The sequence below is a fragment of the Polypterus senegalus genome, chromosome 16, assembly GCF_016835505.1.
Source record: "Polypterus senegalus isolate Bchr_013 chromosome 16, ASM1683550v1, whole genome shotgun sequence".
Classification (NCBI taxonomy): domain Eukaryota; kingdom Metazoa; phylum Chordata; class Cladistia; order Polypteriformes; family Polypteridae; genus Polypterus; species Polypterus senegalus.
The window spans coordinates 80,811,780-80,826,164 of NC_053169.1; the positions used below are offsets into that span (position 1 = coordinate 80,811,780).

The following is a 14,385-nucleotide window of genomic DNA, read 5'->3' on the forward strand; positions in this document are numbered from 1 at the left end:
TTTTAAAAAATTAGTTAGGTAAAGAATCAACAAATCTAGCAACTATAAAAATCAATCAACCAGTCTAGAAATCCTCCAAAGAAACTGCAAACTTATTCATCAAAATCAAATCAATAGTTGAGTCAAGCGGAGTCAAGCACTCATCCAACAACCAATCTATTCAACAGTTAGTCCATTGACAGGCAACATTTCCTATCAGTCATGGGACAACCAGTAAGTATGCTGGTCAGTTAATCATCTGATGTCCCATTAAAGCCCAGCAGTTGCTGACTACACATGCAAATAAGCAACTAACCAATGAAACAAATCAACTACTCAGTCAATAAATCTACAGATCCGGCTACCAGTTGGTCAGGAAGGAGCCAATCAACCACTCCACCAACCCACAAGCCAGTCATTAACGAGCCACAGGCCAGATCTTAACAGTACTAATTGTTAACATTAATTAATTACATTAAAACATTCATAATTCTAAATAAAAAAGGGAACGAGTGTATGGTCACAATGCCCTGAAGTAAGGTGTGGAAGTAAAATGAAGTAAAATGTGACATGCTGCAAATTCAAGAAGACAGACAAACACACCACCGTCCACATTACTGTGTTTTCACCACTCAATCAGCTTCAAGCATTCGTGACTGTTACCTGGCCATGCACTTTGTTTACCTTGCAAATGATTAACTTGCTTTTTTCTTTGGGAAAAACTACAGAAACCAAAGGCGTACAAAAAATGAAGCTAACTATAAAAAGGCAATGACGGGGTTGGAGCTGAGATGCAGGGACTTGGTGAAGAAGAACAGCCTAAACAAACAAGATACTGGCATGTGTGTACCAGTCGCTGACTGTTTGCTGTTGCCTAATGACTGGGAAACTGATCCTCTACCACAGGGTGTGGTGTAGCGGTTGGCTTCCATGCCAGCCAAACTGTGGCTGATTACTACTTGGTTAATTCCAGTCTTTCTTGTAAAGGTAAATGTTTTCGGCCAAGTTCTTTATGGAGGCACCTCAGCTTGGCTTCAGTTCATTCATCTTTTACCATAACATTAACTGTTGAAAGCACGGGTAAGCCAATGCATACTCTGAAAGGCACAATATCAAATAAGGCCTGGCTGCTTTCTTAGTGCTTTGAGCTGTCACTCTGACTGCATTAAAAGGCATTTTGTAGTAGCACTCTGTGATTTATCATATTGTATGAAGGACTTAGGACTGCTCTTATAAAGATTGCCTGGCACAGACTTTCCAGTTAAACCTGCTTTACAGCATGGGATGTCTGCAGATTTACAAAGAGGGGACGTTTGTGGATCAAAGCTTGTTATTTTTGCAGAATTCTGTGTTAACAGTATCACAAGGTGTCTGGCAATTGCAAGCCTTACTGGGCAGGATAGTCAGGAGCAGAACTTGCCTCAAAACCAGAACCATCCTCTCTTTATTGTTGTCTATATTTTACTTTATTGTCCCTAACATACAAATGACTTTAACTTGTATTTTTTTTTTTAATTCTTATTTTTAATTATTTTTTAGCTTTATTGGATCTAGGCTGAGTGACTTGTTTTTCTCATCATACACATTTCATTGTATGTTGACCCTGTGTTAACCTATATATGACAAATAAACATAAACCAAAACCAAAACTCATTGACAATCAAAGTGGGCTCTGGCCTCTCACTATTAGACTATTTGGAGTGCATGTATCAGCTGGTAGTGCTTTTGGTGCCACCTAGAGGGCTGACGAAGACGTTTTATCTCTTGAGTGGTTAGATACTCCGGCTATACATCTATAGGGTAATTGAGCATTGGAAAGGCACTATATAAATAAAATATTAATATCATTAATTATTGTCATGTGCAACTACTACTGAGTTTTTTGGCACATTTTACTTGAAACAATTAACAACAAATCAAACACCAAAAAAATAAAGTAGGACTGTGAATTTCCCACCGATGGACACATAAGTTCACAGGTTTACAGGATCAACATTGTCACTTTTACAGTGTAGAGTCAAATTCTTACTTGCACGTGCTACTCAACATACAACACGTTGCCACTCCCTGCTGCCATAACTACCTTACCTCAAAACTTCTGCCTTCCTTATCTCAAGACTTGTTGTATGGCACAGTTTAGCACCCCTCTATCCTTATCTCACTTGAGAACCACACTTCAGTATTAGCAAAGCCACTGTAATACAGCCGGTCAAACGTGGAGCCAACTATTATGGAAGTGCTCGGCGGGGTGTCAACATTTGCAATAAGCCTCCGAATCCCAAAGCCAGCTTTAGTACACTAGTCCCCAAGAAGAGCCATCATCAATTTAAAGACATGCACTTGGAGAACGTCCTCTGAAGACGCCTTCAAAAGTTCAGAAGACAGTGATATAAAGGGACATAACTATAGAATAATAAGCCTATGTGTGGACTGGCACTCTAATACTTTATTTTGCCTTGACATAAAGTATAGCAGCCTTAATATGCCTGTATTTAATGATAGCTACGGTACCTGTTGAAGATAGGTAATAGAACCAATTAAAAATATTTGTTCTCTCTTGCAATCCATATACTGTATTTGTGTGTGTGAATGTCTCTTCACCACAACCCCTCTATCAAGCGCGTTCTCAAACTCTGCCATTATTTTCAAGGCACCGTTCTCACCTCATGTTTAGTTTTATAACCGCCGTCTTTGAAGGCGACTCTCTCAGCGTGCGCCTTTACTCTTACTTGTGCAACTCACCCTCGCATTTCCTCATTCGTCACGTCACCAAAACCAAACTGACCAATCACACTAAAGCCAAACTGACCAATCAGACTGCCCGAGGAGGACTGGACACACAAGGTTTTAGTGTTTCATCATATATTGTAGATTATTCCTGCCCTGATGGACTCCATCCCCCAAGTGCTTGTTGGACAGGTTTTGGACACTGGTAGACTAAGTGACTCGTGAGGAGGTGAGGAGGCCACATTTGTGAGAACTGGTTACACATCCAGTTCTTCCACCCATAGACTTCACTTTACTTACCCATTTCCTGACGGGTGCTACACACACCGCTGCCATACTTTTCATTGGACTCTTCAACAGACGTCAGAAATGTGGGGTCATTTTCTGCAAAGCCAAGGTAGTTGTATGATCCCATGTTTATGACGCCATCAATTACTTTCCCGGTGTGTCTGGAAAAACACATAAATAACGAGATAGTGTTGGCAATCAAACTGAACTTTATATAGTGCCATAAAAAAGCACTACCGAAACCAAAAAAGAAAATAATATAAAGAACACGAGATACGGTGGTGCCTAGAATGAGTCACTAGCACAATTCATTAATGTGCAGTAAAGTGCAGTGGAAAAAAGACAACAAATGACCAGCCAGTGCCACGTGCTGCCCGTGGCAGACAGACGTCAAGCGTTCTCAGGCTGCTCTTTGCAACATTCAGCTCAATAATATTTACACATTGCCATCATATAGGATTGTAAGGTCATTATTGTCATGTACAGTATACAAAGCTCACTGACACTCTTTGTCTGAAGATGCCACACATCACCACTATTCGGCACCGTGATTCAAGCGATTTTCAGTTGCAGACTTCATTTATATACAGTGCCCTCTATAATATTTGGAACAGACTAATTTTTCCTAGATTTACCCCTCTGCTCCACACTTTAAAATTACAAATCAATCAATTCCGACGCTATTAAAGTGCATATTGCAGGCTTTCATTTAAGGGTCTTTGCATACATTTCGGACACACTGTGTAGAAATAAAAACACTTTTTCTGCATGGTCCCCCTATTTCAGGGCACCATAATGTTTGGGACAATTTGCGTCACAGGTGTTTGTGATTCCTCAGGTGGGTTTCATTGTTTCATAAGATAACTCTGCTTGCTTCTACCCTTTGGAGTTTGCAATTGCCATTGTTCAACATGAGGACAAGAGCAGTGACAAAGAAAGTCAAAGACGCCATTATGAGGCTGAAAAACAAAACAATTTCAGACATCTGTAATACTTTAGGGTTACCTAAATCAACTTTATGGAATATCATTAAAAAGAAAGAACACACTGGTGAGCTCAGTAATCACAAAGGGACTGGTAGGCCAAGGAAGACCTCCACTACTAATGACAGGAGAAACCTTAACTATGGTAAAGAGAAAGCCCCAAACGCCCGTCTGACAGATCATACACAGTCTTCAGGGGGGCAGATGTGGATGCGTCAGAGACGAATATCTGCAGAAGACGTCATGAACAGAAATACAGAGGCCACACTGCAAGAAGCAGACCACTAGTTAGCCACAATAGCAGGAAAGCCAGATTACAGTTTGTGAAAAAGGACTTCGAGGGGCCTGCAGAATTCTGGAAAAAGGTCTTGTGGACAAATGAGACGATGATGAGCGTTAATGAAAGTGTTGGCAAGAGCAAAGTGAGGAGACCAAAACGAACTGCTTGAGATCCAAAGCAGACCACCTCATCTGTTAAACATGGTGGTGGGGGTGGCATGTATGGCTGCCTAAGGTCCTGGCAAAATTCTCTTTACTGATGATGAAAATGCTGATGTCAGTCGCACAATGAATTCTGAGGTGTACTGAAACATCTGATCTGCTCAAGGTCAGTAAATGCTTCCAAACTCATTGGACAGCACTTCATCCTACAACAAGATAATGATCCAAACATACAGCTATGGCAACAGAGGAGTTTTTCAAAGCTAAAAAACGGAATATTGTTAAATGGCCAAGTCAGTCACCTGATTTAAACCCAAATGAGCAGGGCTTCCATATGCTGAAGAGAAAACATAAGGGGACAGGGCCCCAAAACATGCAGAAGCTGAAGATGGCTGCATTAGAGGCTTGGTAGAGCATCACCAGAGAAGATCCTCAGCACCTGGCGATGTCTTTGCATGTGAGGGATATGCGACAAAGAACTAAATATGACAGCGGCTTTAATAGGCTTGCCATTGCTGTGTTGAAACATTATGGTGCCCTGAAATGGGGGATCAGTGTAGAAAAAGTGTCATCATTTCTACCTGGGGTGACCAAAATGTGTGCAAATCCCCTTAAATGAAAGTCTGCAATGAGCACTTTAATTACATTTGAATTGTTTGATTTGTAACTGTAAAGTAAAAAATCTAATTAATTTTAAAAGAGGCTGTGGAACAGAGGGGTAAATCAGGGAAAATGTGCCTTTGTCCAAACATTATGGAGGGCATTGACCACTGGTCATGTAATGTGACATACCCAGCACCTCAGAGTCCAGCCAGTCTATGACTCGCCATGACAAAATCAAAGAGATCTGATTTTGTCTTAATTCACAGGCGTGAGCTCTATGAGTATCAGCTTTGAGAGCCCATGAGCGCTCAGCCAGATGTAAAATGGCATATAATGCAGGAATAACGAATATGGGCATTTTGGACCTGCCACAGAGAAGGCTCATCTGTCTAATTCCTTGTGTTTTAAATAACACAAAAGAATGGAAAATAAGAAAAAGAAGGTCTTGGACACTGGCTACATGGACCTCCAACGTGCCCTCACATGCACGCTTATTTATCTCAGGTTAACTTGCAGCTCTAAATTGTCCCTTTATGCGTGTGAGAAGGTGAATGTGTCCCATGATGGACTGACAATCATCCATGTTTGCTTCCTGCTTCACAGCCAGTGCTGCCAGGATTGGCTCTGGCTTGCTAGCAGGCCTGCAATGGAATTAACATGCTCAAAAAAAGGAAGATAATTAAATAAATATGCAAGTCATGTATTGTAATTACCTATTTTATGTCTGAATGACTTTCTTTTATTGATTGATAGTTTTATGGTTTCTGCAGGGTTCTTGTGTAAATAAATGACTAAAGCTCCTGCATTAATCATAAACTGGAACTTTATGGAATGGCTGCTTTTTAGAAGGACAGTAGATTACAAAGTACATGGAGGCCTAAAATGGCACCTGGAGGGCAGCAGGCAAATGGAGCCTTGCAGCGAAAAGAGCCAATGTTGAAAGAAAAGTTAATTAAGGATGAGGGTGAACAAGATCGACTTGGAAGGGTTATTGATAAAATCACTTTTAACAAAGACAGACTGCTTTGAACAAATTTCATACTTTGATTAACAATATTTCATAGCCTGCTTTGTCTGGGCCTCAAAAAATTCAGAAAGAAAAAAAAAAAACAGCATATGACAGTCGACAATGAAGAAGTGTGAAATGTCTCTGTTAAACAAAGAGACTAATAGACTCCCCCGTGGCTCATTAATAGGCTATTATGGCATGACATATGTGAGAGAGATGTCACAAAGAGCTTACGGACCTCCCTGTGTGCATCGAAGGAAACTATGGGCCACAAACTTCATGCTGAGGCCTGCGTGATGCCGTCCCAGTGTGTGTGTGGCCGTGTGTGTGTGTGTGTGTGGGAGTGTGTATGTGTGTGTGTGTGTGTGGGAGTGTGTATGTGTGTGTGTCAGCTCCAAAGCTAAAGGAGACAAGAACACTTCATGATGGAAATGAGCACTCCTATCCAGCTAGTGTAGCTCAGAGGCTTAGGGACTCTCCTGCTGTAAAGCAGGTAGCGCCAACGCACAGAAGGCAGGCCAACCAATGCCCAGGAGTCTGCAAACGCTACTTTAGTAAGACTGTGTTTGTGATAAATTAGAACAAGAAAAGTTCAATGACAAATAGCATATAGTGTATGAACTTAATGTGGGTGTACTGACATGGTTTGCCTGTGTCCCATGGTGGGATTGACTGGACAACCCAAAAATAACTACACATATTGAGACATGTAAAGCTCTAAAATCATACACAGTATATTATTGTGCTTTCACTATGAACCACTTCACCTGCTGGCATAGCACTGAGTGCTTATATATATATATATATACTGTATATATATATGTATATATATATATATATATATTTATACATATATACTGTGATAAGGCACTATTTAGACACCCAACCTGACACAGACTGACAATGGAGGCACGTGTACAAACCAAAGAAAAAGATTTTCTTTTTCTTTTTCGCCCGTGGGGCACATTTTCCTTGTGTCCCACAGGCACTACATAGTCTTGTCACCACAAGCTCACAAAAACAGAAACACAAATAAAGTTTCTTCCTCCACTCCTCCCAGGCAGCTTTGTGGCTCCTCTTACAGCACCGCCGGAAGTGCTCCTGGTGCACGTTGACCTACTTTAGGCTGCATTTCTGGGTGTGGCTGCCATCACAGCCCACACGGGCACAGGAAGCTGTGCAGCTCCCCCTGGCAGTGGCCACAGAGCCCCACAGGACTGAGCCCCAGTGTTCCATGATTGTGGCCCCGATGCAACCCAGGGGGGCTGCCACCAAGCGTTCCGGGGAACGTAGTGTGCAGCCCATGTCTGCTCCCCCGGATTCAGTGCCAAAGGGGCATCCTGGCCCTTTTGTGCTAGATGTATATATATACACACACACACACACACACTGTATAGACAAAAGTATTGGGACACAGCTTTTAATTATTGAATTCAGGTGTTTCAACCAGGCCCATTGCCACTGGTGTATGAAATTGGGCACCTAGCCATGTGGTCTCTATTTACAAACATTTATGAAGCAAAATGGGTCGTTCTTAAGAGCTTAGTGGTACTGTGATAGGATGCCACCTTTGCAATAAGACAGTTCGTGAAATTTCATCCCTACTGGATATTCTACAGTCAACTGTAAATGGAATTATTTGAAAGTGGAAGTGCTTAGGAACAACACAGCAAGTCAACCATGAAGCAGAAGACCACATGAAGTCACAGAGCAGGGTCAACGACTGCTGAGACGCATGGTGCGTAAAAGTCACCAATGCTCTGCTGATTCCATAGCTGAAGAGTTTCATACTTCTACCGGCATTAATGTAAGCACAAAAACTGTGTGGCGGGAGCTTCATGGGATGAGTTTCCATGGCCAAGCATTGGATAGAGTGGTGTAAAGCACACTGCCACTGGACTGTGGCGAAGTAGAAACGTGTTTGTGGAGTGACGAATCACGCTTCTCTGTTTAGAAGTCAAAGTGGCGAGTCTGGGTTGCCAGTAGAATATTACCTGCCTGACTGAAGTTTGGTGGAGGAGGGATAATGGTGTGGTGCTGTTTTTCAGGGTCTGGGCTGAGCCCCCTTACTTCCATTGAAGGGTAATCTTAGTGCGTCAGCATACCAAGACATTCTGGACAACACTAAGTTTAGAGAAGGTCCTTTTCTAATCCAGCATACTGTGCCCTAGTGCACAAAGCAAAGTCCATAAAGACATGGTTGGATGAGTTTGGTGTGGAAGGACCTGACAGGCCCGCACAGAGCCCTGACCTCAACCCCATCAAACCCCTTTGGGATGAACTGGAATGGAGATTGCGAGCCAGGCTTTCTCACCTAACATCAGTGCCTGACCTCATAAATGCTCTACAGAATGAATGGGCACAAATCCCCGCAGAAACACTCCAAACTTTTGTGGAAAGCCTTCCAAGAAGAGTGGAAACTGTTATACTTCCAAAGGGGCAACCCAACTCTATATTAAAGTCTATGTATTTGAATGCAAAATCATTTAAGCCCCTGTTGGTGTGATGGTCAGGCGTCCCAATATATTTATCCATATAGTGTATGTATATGGCGGCCAATACCAATCCTAGGTTTTTTTGTACCCTAGGCCAAGCTTATTAGTGCACCAAACAACTGTTCAGTAGCTAATCCATGCAGTTGGTTGCTTAATTTGCCTTAATGGTGGTGCCGGCCCTGATAGCAGCCCCCACAGAACTTGACAGGGCAGGCCCATGAGACAACAACTCCCATGCTGCCCTGCAGCCGTCCATAATGGGGCTTGCAAGTGGCTTCTTTCAGAGGGATAATTGTTTCATGCCACACTACAAAAAACTGTTCATGAATGGTTTCAGGAATATGACAAAGAGTTCAAGGTGTTCACTTGGCCTTCAAATTCTCTTGATCTCAGTTTGATTGAGCATCTGTGGTTTATGCAGGCAATGAAGTCCAATCCAGGGAAGCCCCACATCACAAGCTACAGGACCTAAGGATTTGCTGCAAATTTATTTGTGCTAGACACCATGGGACATCTTTAGAGGTCTTGTGGAGTCCATGCCTTAATTACTTTTAATATAAAGGATACAAAATTTAAAATAAGTTTGAGGTATCTTAGAAGTGACTGAAAGGCGTTTCGAAGAATGGCTTTGATACAAAAGGTCACCTTAAAAAGGTAGGCAAATCCTGCAGAATTAACCTCCTATAACATACACAATCATCTGCAATGGACAGGCATCTTATTCTCAGCATAATGTATACTCTGCAGTGTGAAGAAAGAAACTAAAAGTCAGTTGATAACATGTGAGAAATGGAGCACAGAGTTTTGGCCTTAACTTTAGGTACACCTTGAGTACCTGAAAGTCCAGTTGTAGTCATCAGAAACTCGCTCCATCAGGTCGAACTGTGGTCCAGGCAGACTGCATATGGGTCGGTTCCAGTTATCCCTTACTCGCATGTAAAGGTTCCTTGTGTAAAAGTTCTCAAAGTCCTGATAAAGCGGCACAAAATCCTAAAGGAAATATAAAAAAAAATGGGTATCCATTACTTGGGTTCTCTCTGAAGACATTCACCATTGTACTCATAGAAGAAACAACATCTCAGTTGACACAAGCAGCTCACATGAAATCCTGTGGAGAAGAAAACATAAGTCTATTCCTGAATGTTCCTAAATGTACCATAAAGTGTGTCTGCACTTCTTTAGACATGCTTGTAGACTTTTTAGAAGCAGCGATATACATCTTTACATATATTATACGATATACAATATATATAATATATAGAAGACAAGGGTTGGCTGGCATCAGAGCCAGGATGAATGGATCCTTACTCAGCTGGGAGGCCTCAATAATGTAAGGGTGGAATGTGTTTTCCTACCAGGGCCATGTGTTCCTGCAGCACATTAGACGGCAGTAGCTCTCTGGCAGGTCTTCTGTGTGAACACCTGCAGGGCTGCATGGGAGCTGTAGTTCCAGTGGGTAGCCCTACTGGGTATTGTGAAAGCCATCTTGGCTTGGAACAGGCAGGAGGAGCTGTCCCCAGTTTTAGGAGGTTCTGCCTGACCCAGAAGTGCTTCCTGGATGCAGTATGGTGGCACCTGAGGTACACCTGGGTCTGGTATAAAGGAGGCTGCTCTGCTTCACCCGGGGGCGCTGGGGTCGGATGTGAAAAATGAACAAGTGGAGGAGACAATAAAGAGATAAAAGAGAATTGTGGTTATGCAGATGCTACTGAGAAGCCTTTTGTAAGATATTGGAAAAAATAAACCTTTTCATTGAAACTGTGTGTATGTGGTTGTGTTTGGGGTGCTGCAATGCCCCCTAGTGGTTACAATTAACAACTGTTCTGCTCAAAACTCTTTAAATTTAGATTGCAGAATGGATAGCCCACCCTTATGCATGGTATTTGTTCCAACATAGACAATGATAACTTTGTCCACTCCTGCTCTGGCCAAGAGCCTATCCACCCTTCCAGGAAAGTCTCCTACCTGTGCACCCTGAAGTGAGCAAGGAAACAAACCTGCATCCTAGATCCCCTCATGACCAAGTCCCCGACTATCACTACTTCTCTGTTCTTGGGGACTGGTTTTGAGGTAAGCTGTTGGGGCTCCTTATCCCTACCTATCACCTCAGAGTTATCAGAACTACCACCCAGCTCTACAAGGTCCTGAATATGGCTGGAAAACTCAAAGTCTGGGTGTGATGCCCCCAGACAGTGCGTACATCTTGCCTTGTACTTATGTCCAGCTGTAATCCACCTATTTTTACCTCACTGATCTGGAGTCTCATCCCATGCCACTTTGGGGGTCCATGCTATCTCCCTAAAAAACACTTGTGTAAGATCTGTCAATTCTTTACTACAACGCAGATCTGCCACATCCTCACAAGGTGCTGGATCAACTCACATCTCCTGCACAGTTAAGATTCCCGGGAGCAGACTTTGTTGAAGCCAGCCTCCAAACAGTCTCAACATCATCCAGGACTTGCACTGTACTGGTGTCATGACCAAAATTTGTTTGGATGACAGTTTCCCCATAGCCTGTCTGGAAGAAACTGTCTCTAAGCCACTTCCTTTTTTTCTAACCAAGTGCTACTATAAATATTATAACTGTTTGAACACCTTCCTTTTCACATGTGCTCTTTAACTTCACCTTCCTCCTAACTAGTTCTTACTGGAGATCTCAATCATTGTGCTAGTGAGTCACTTCACTCACAACTTGCCTTTACTCCTGAATAGCCGAAAAAGTAGCAAGGAATCCTTCTACAGAGGAAAAAAAAAGGTGGAAAAAGGTCTATCTAATCTTCTTGTGGCAAAAAATTAAGTTTTAGAAGCCAACTCTTTATTTTCATTAAGTTTCATGGGCTTTTCTCAAATATCTCCAGCAGTAAGATACTGGTGACTTTTCCAGACAACAGCCAAGATGTATTTTGTCCACAATCGGTCATCAGCAACTCCAAGAAATGTTAAGCTGCTCTTTCCACAGCATCAATGTTGATGGAGTTAAGGACTTTCTCCTGCTTCCTGAAGCCAACAACTAGCTCATTGGTTTTGCTGACAGAAGAGGAGAGGCTGTTGTCCTTATAATTTGGCAATGCAAGGCAAGCCTCTGCTCTGTAAGCCAACCCAATAGTGTTGGTGATCAGGCCTATGATGATGGGATCATCGGCAAATTAAATGATGGAGTTGCATCTGGGTCTAGCCACATAGTCATAGGTGAACAAGGAAAAAAGCAAGGGGCTTGGCATGCTACCTTGTGGAGTGATTGTGTTCAGGATTGATGTGGGGGAAGTAAAGCTACCCATGCTGGGAAACTCCGAAATCCAGTTGCAGAGGTTGGCACCAATTTTTAAGCCTAGAAGTTTGGTAATCAGGCTCACTGGTGCAAGAGTGTTAAAAGTCTAAACTAAGGATGGGCAAGCATTTTCGTGACAACTTGAATTGTCAATCAAAATTCATACAGTGGGCAGTGTATAAAATCTAGGTGTGATTATGAACCCAAGTAATTTAGTACAAATGTTTGTGACAAACGTTAACTTTAAAAATAGTTGCTCCAAGAAACTGTTTAATTACAGACTGTTTAGGTAGGTATTGAGAACAATGATCAAATACCAGTAACAAAATAGTTTTAACTATGTCACCTAAGCATGTCTGTGGATCACCACCTGGGCTCATCAGAAGTAGGTAATACCACCCCAGGGCAAGAGGGGGGCACTCGTGCCAACCTTCCCCTTTTGTTTGGATTCAGGAAGACAATGATGTTTTAAACATAGATTCATTTGCTCACACCGAGTGGTGGCTCTGAGGATAGGAATCCGCACTGGCAATCAGAAGGTTGCCGGGTCGAATCCCATAAAATGCCAAACGGGACTCTGCTCTGTTGGGCCCTTGAGCAAGAAGGCCCTTAACCTGCAATTGCTGAGAGCTTTGAGTAGTGAGAAAAGCGCTATATAAATGCAAAGAATTATTATTATTACTACACCATATGCACTTTAGAACAGGTCATCCACCTGAAGCTAAGCATGTTGGTCTGGCCAGTACTTGGATGGGTGCCCAACCAGGAAAAGCTTGGGTTGATGCTGGAAGAGGTGTTGGCGAGGCCAGTAGGGGGCGCTTATCCTGTGGTCTGAATGTGGATCCCAATGCCCCAGTGCAGTGACAGGGACACTGTGCTGTAAAAATGGCATCGTCCTTTGGATGAGATGTAAAATCGAGGTCTTAGCTCTCTGTGATTATAAAAGATGCCTGGGCATCCTTCATAAAGAGCAGAGTGTATCCTGATGTCCTGGCTAAACTGCCCAACTGAGCCTTTGTCATTTTGCCCCCCTAATCATCCCTTGTCTCTAACTGGCTATCTCTCTCACCACCAATGTTTGGTGAGCATACTGTTGCAAAAATGACTGTCATTGCATCATTCAGGTGGATGCTGGACATTACTGGTGGTTCAAGTGGCTCCCCACTCACTATGTAAAGTGCTTCCAGTAGTGAGAAAAACGCTACATATAAATGTGAAGAATTATTATAATTTTTCCCTTCGAAGTACCAAGAAGACACTCATTAGGGGCAACTGACTCTGCCCCTTCTGGACCTCTGCTTATAAAGCTAACTGCTGCCAGAAGGAAGCTTTCAGTTTAGAACAGAGTACACCCCAGAATGGAGCTCCTCTCAACCTGGCAGAACGCAACCATTCACCTAGCCTGACGGGTTTTTTTATTTTGCTTTTTGTTTGATCCTTGTAGTGGCACACATAACGACCCTTTCGTTGGATTCTTTTGGACTGAATTAAATGGGGACAACTGGCTTGGTGCACCGACATTTATCAGTGGAACTCGATCACAACGCACTGTTATTTTGCTGTGCCATTGTTCTAGTCATGAACATGAAACTGCTTGTCTCTGCGCAAACTGCCAATATTAAATAAAATGTCTGTCATCATATCAATTAAATCATTGCAAAGATCTGTATTAGTATGTTTCTATACTTGTTTTTTGTATTTGTTTTTTATGAAGAGCTCTGCTTGCGACTCTATGTGCTTTTAAATAATGAAGTCATGCATACAGTAGGCTTACAAAGCCTTGAAAAGTAATCCTTAGTTGTGTACAGTCTGTGGAAATCAAAGAAAATTTTGGTAAACTTATTTTTAAGTGTATTATTGCACTGGACTTCAGTTAATTCTATGCTACTTAAATGGCCTACAAATCCCAGCAGCCCCAGCAGTATTACACCATTGGACAGCTTCAGAGCAGTGCTGGGGTTATTGGGAAGAAGAATGCCAAAAGGGATCACGATTATCTGTGTATATTTGTTTCTATGCCTCACACACAATATTAGATTACAAATACAATCACCATGGATTAAAGTTCTTTGTGGATTTATGTGATTGTCCTTTGCCTGTGTGTTTTATGTGGTTTCGTCTTGGTTGGATACATCTTCGTCTTGGAAGTGCTCCCAATCACACCAGATCTTCAAGCAACAACTGGAAACTGGTAGGACAAAACTTTACATTTCACTTCACTGGGGTTTTCCATTCTTCTCACCATCTCCAGTTGCACCTGTTGTACTGGACTGGGTTTGGACTGTGTCATAAGTATTAATTGTTTATCATGTACTGCCTTGTGTTTTGAATGGCTTCATTTGTTTAGTGTTTATTAAATAATTATTGCCACTGGTGGAATTTGGGTGGAATTTTACATACGTGTTATTGGTTTATTGATTGTTTTTTGCTTTCTTCATTTGATTAAGGTATTCTTTATTGATTCATTTTGAGCCGCTTTATTACGTGTCTGTGTTTGTGAGTGTATGAGCCAGGCCAAGGCTCAAAAAATAAATAAATAAATAAATAAAACACCATTTTCAAAACAGTGGGAATCTGAGTGGCTCATCCC

At 42.2% G+C, this 14,385-nt stretch overlaps 1 protein-coding gene across 1 annotated transcript in view; it reads right to left on the bottom strand.

Annotated features, from left to right (window-relative positions):
- sptlc3 (serine palmitoyltransferase, long chain base subunit 3) overlaps positions 1-14,385 on the bottom strand; it is a 113,063-nt gene that overhangs the window by 57,834 nt on the left and 40,844 nt on the right. Inside the window, exons 3-4 of the mRNA XM_039737815.1 lie at positions 9,361-9,515; positions 3,007-3,155 (exon numbers count right to left, since the gene is read on the bottom strand). Of these exons, the coding sequence (XP_039593749.1) occupies positions 3,007-3,155; positions 9,361-9,515 (304 nt within the window). The remainder of the gene's footprint in view (positions 1-3,006; positions 3,156-9,360; positions 9,516-14,385) is intronic.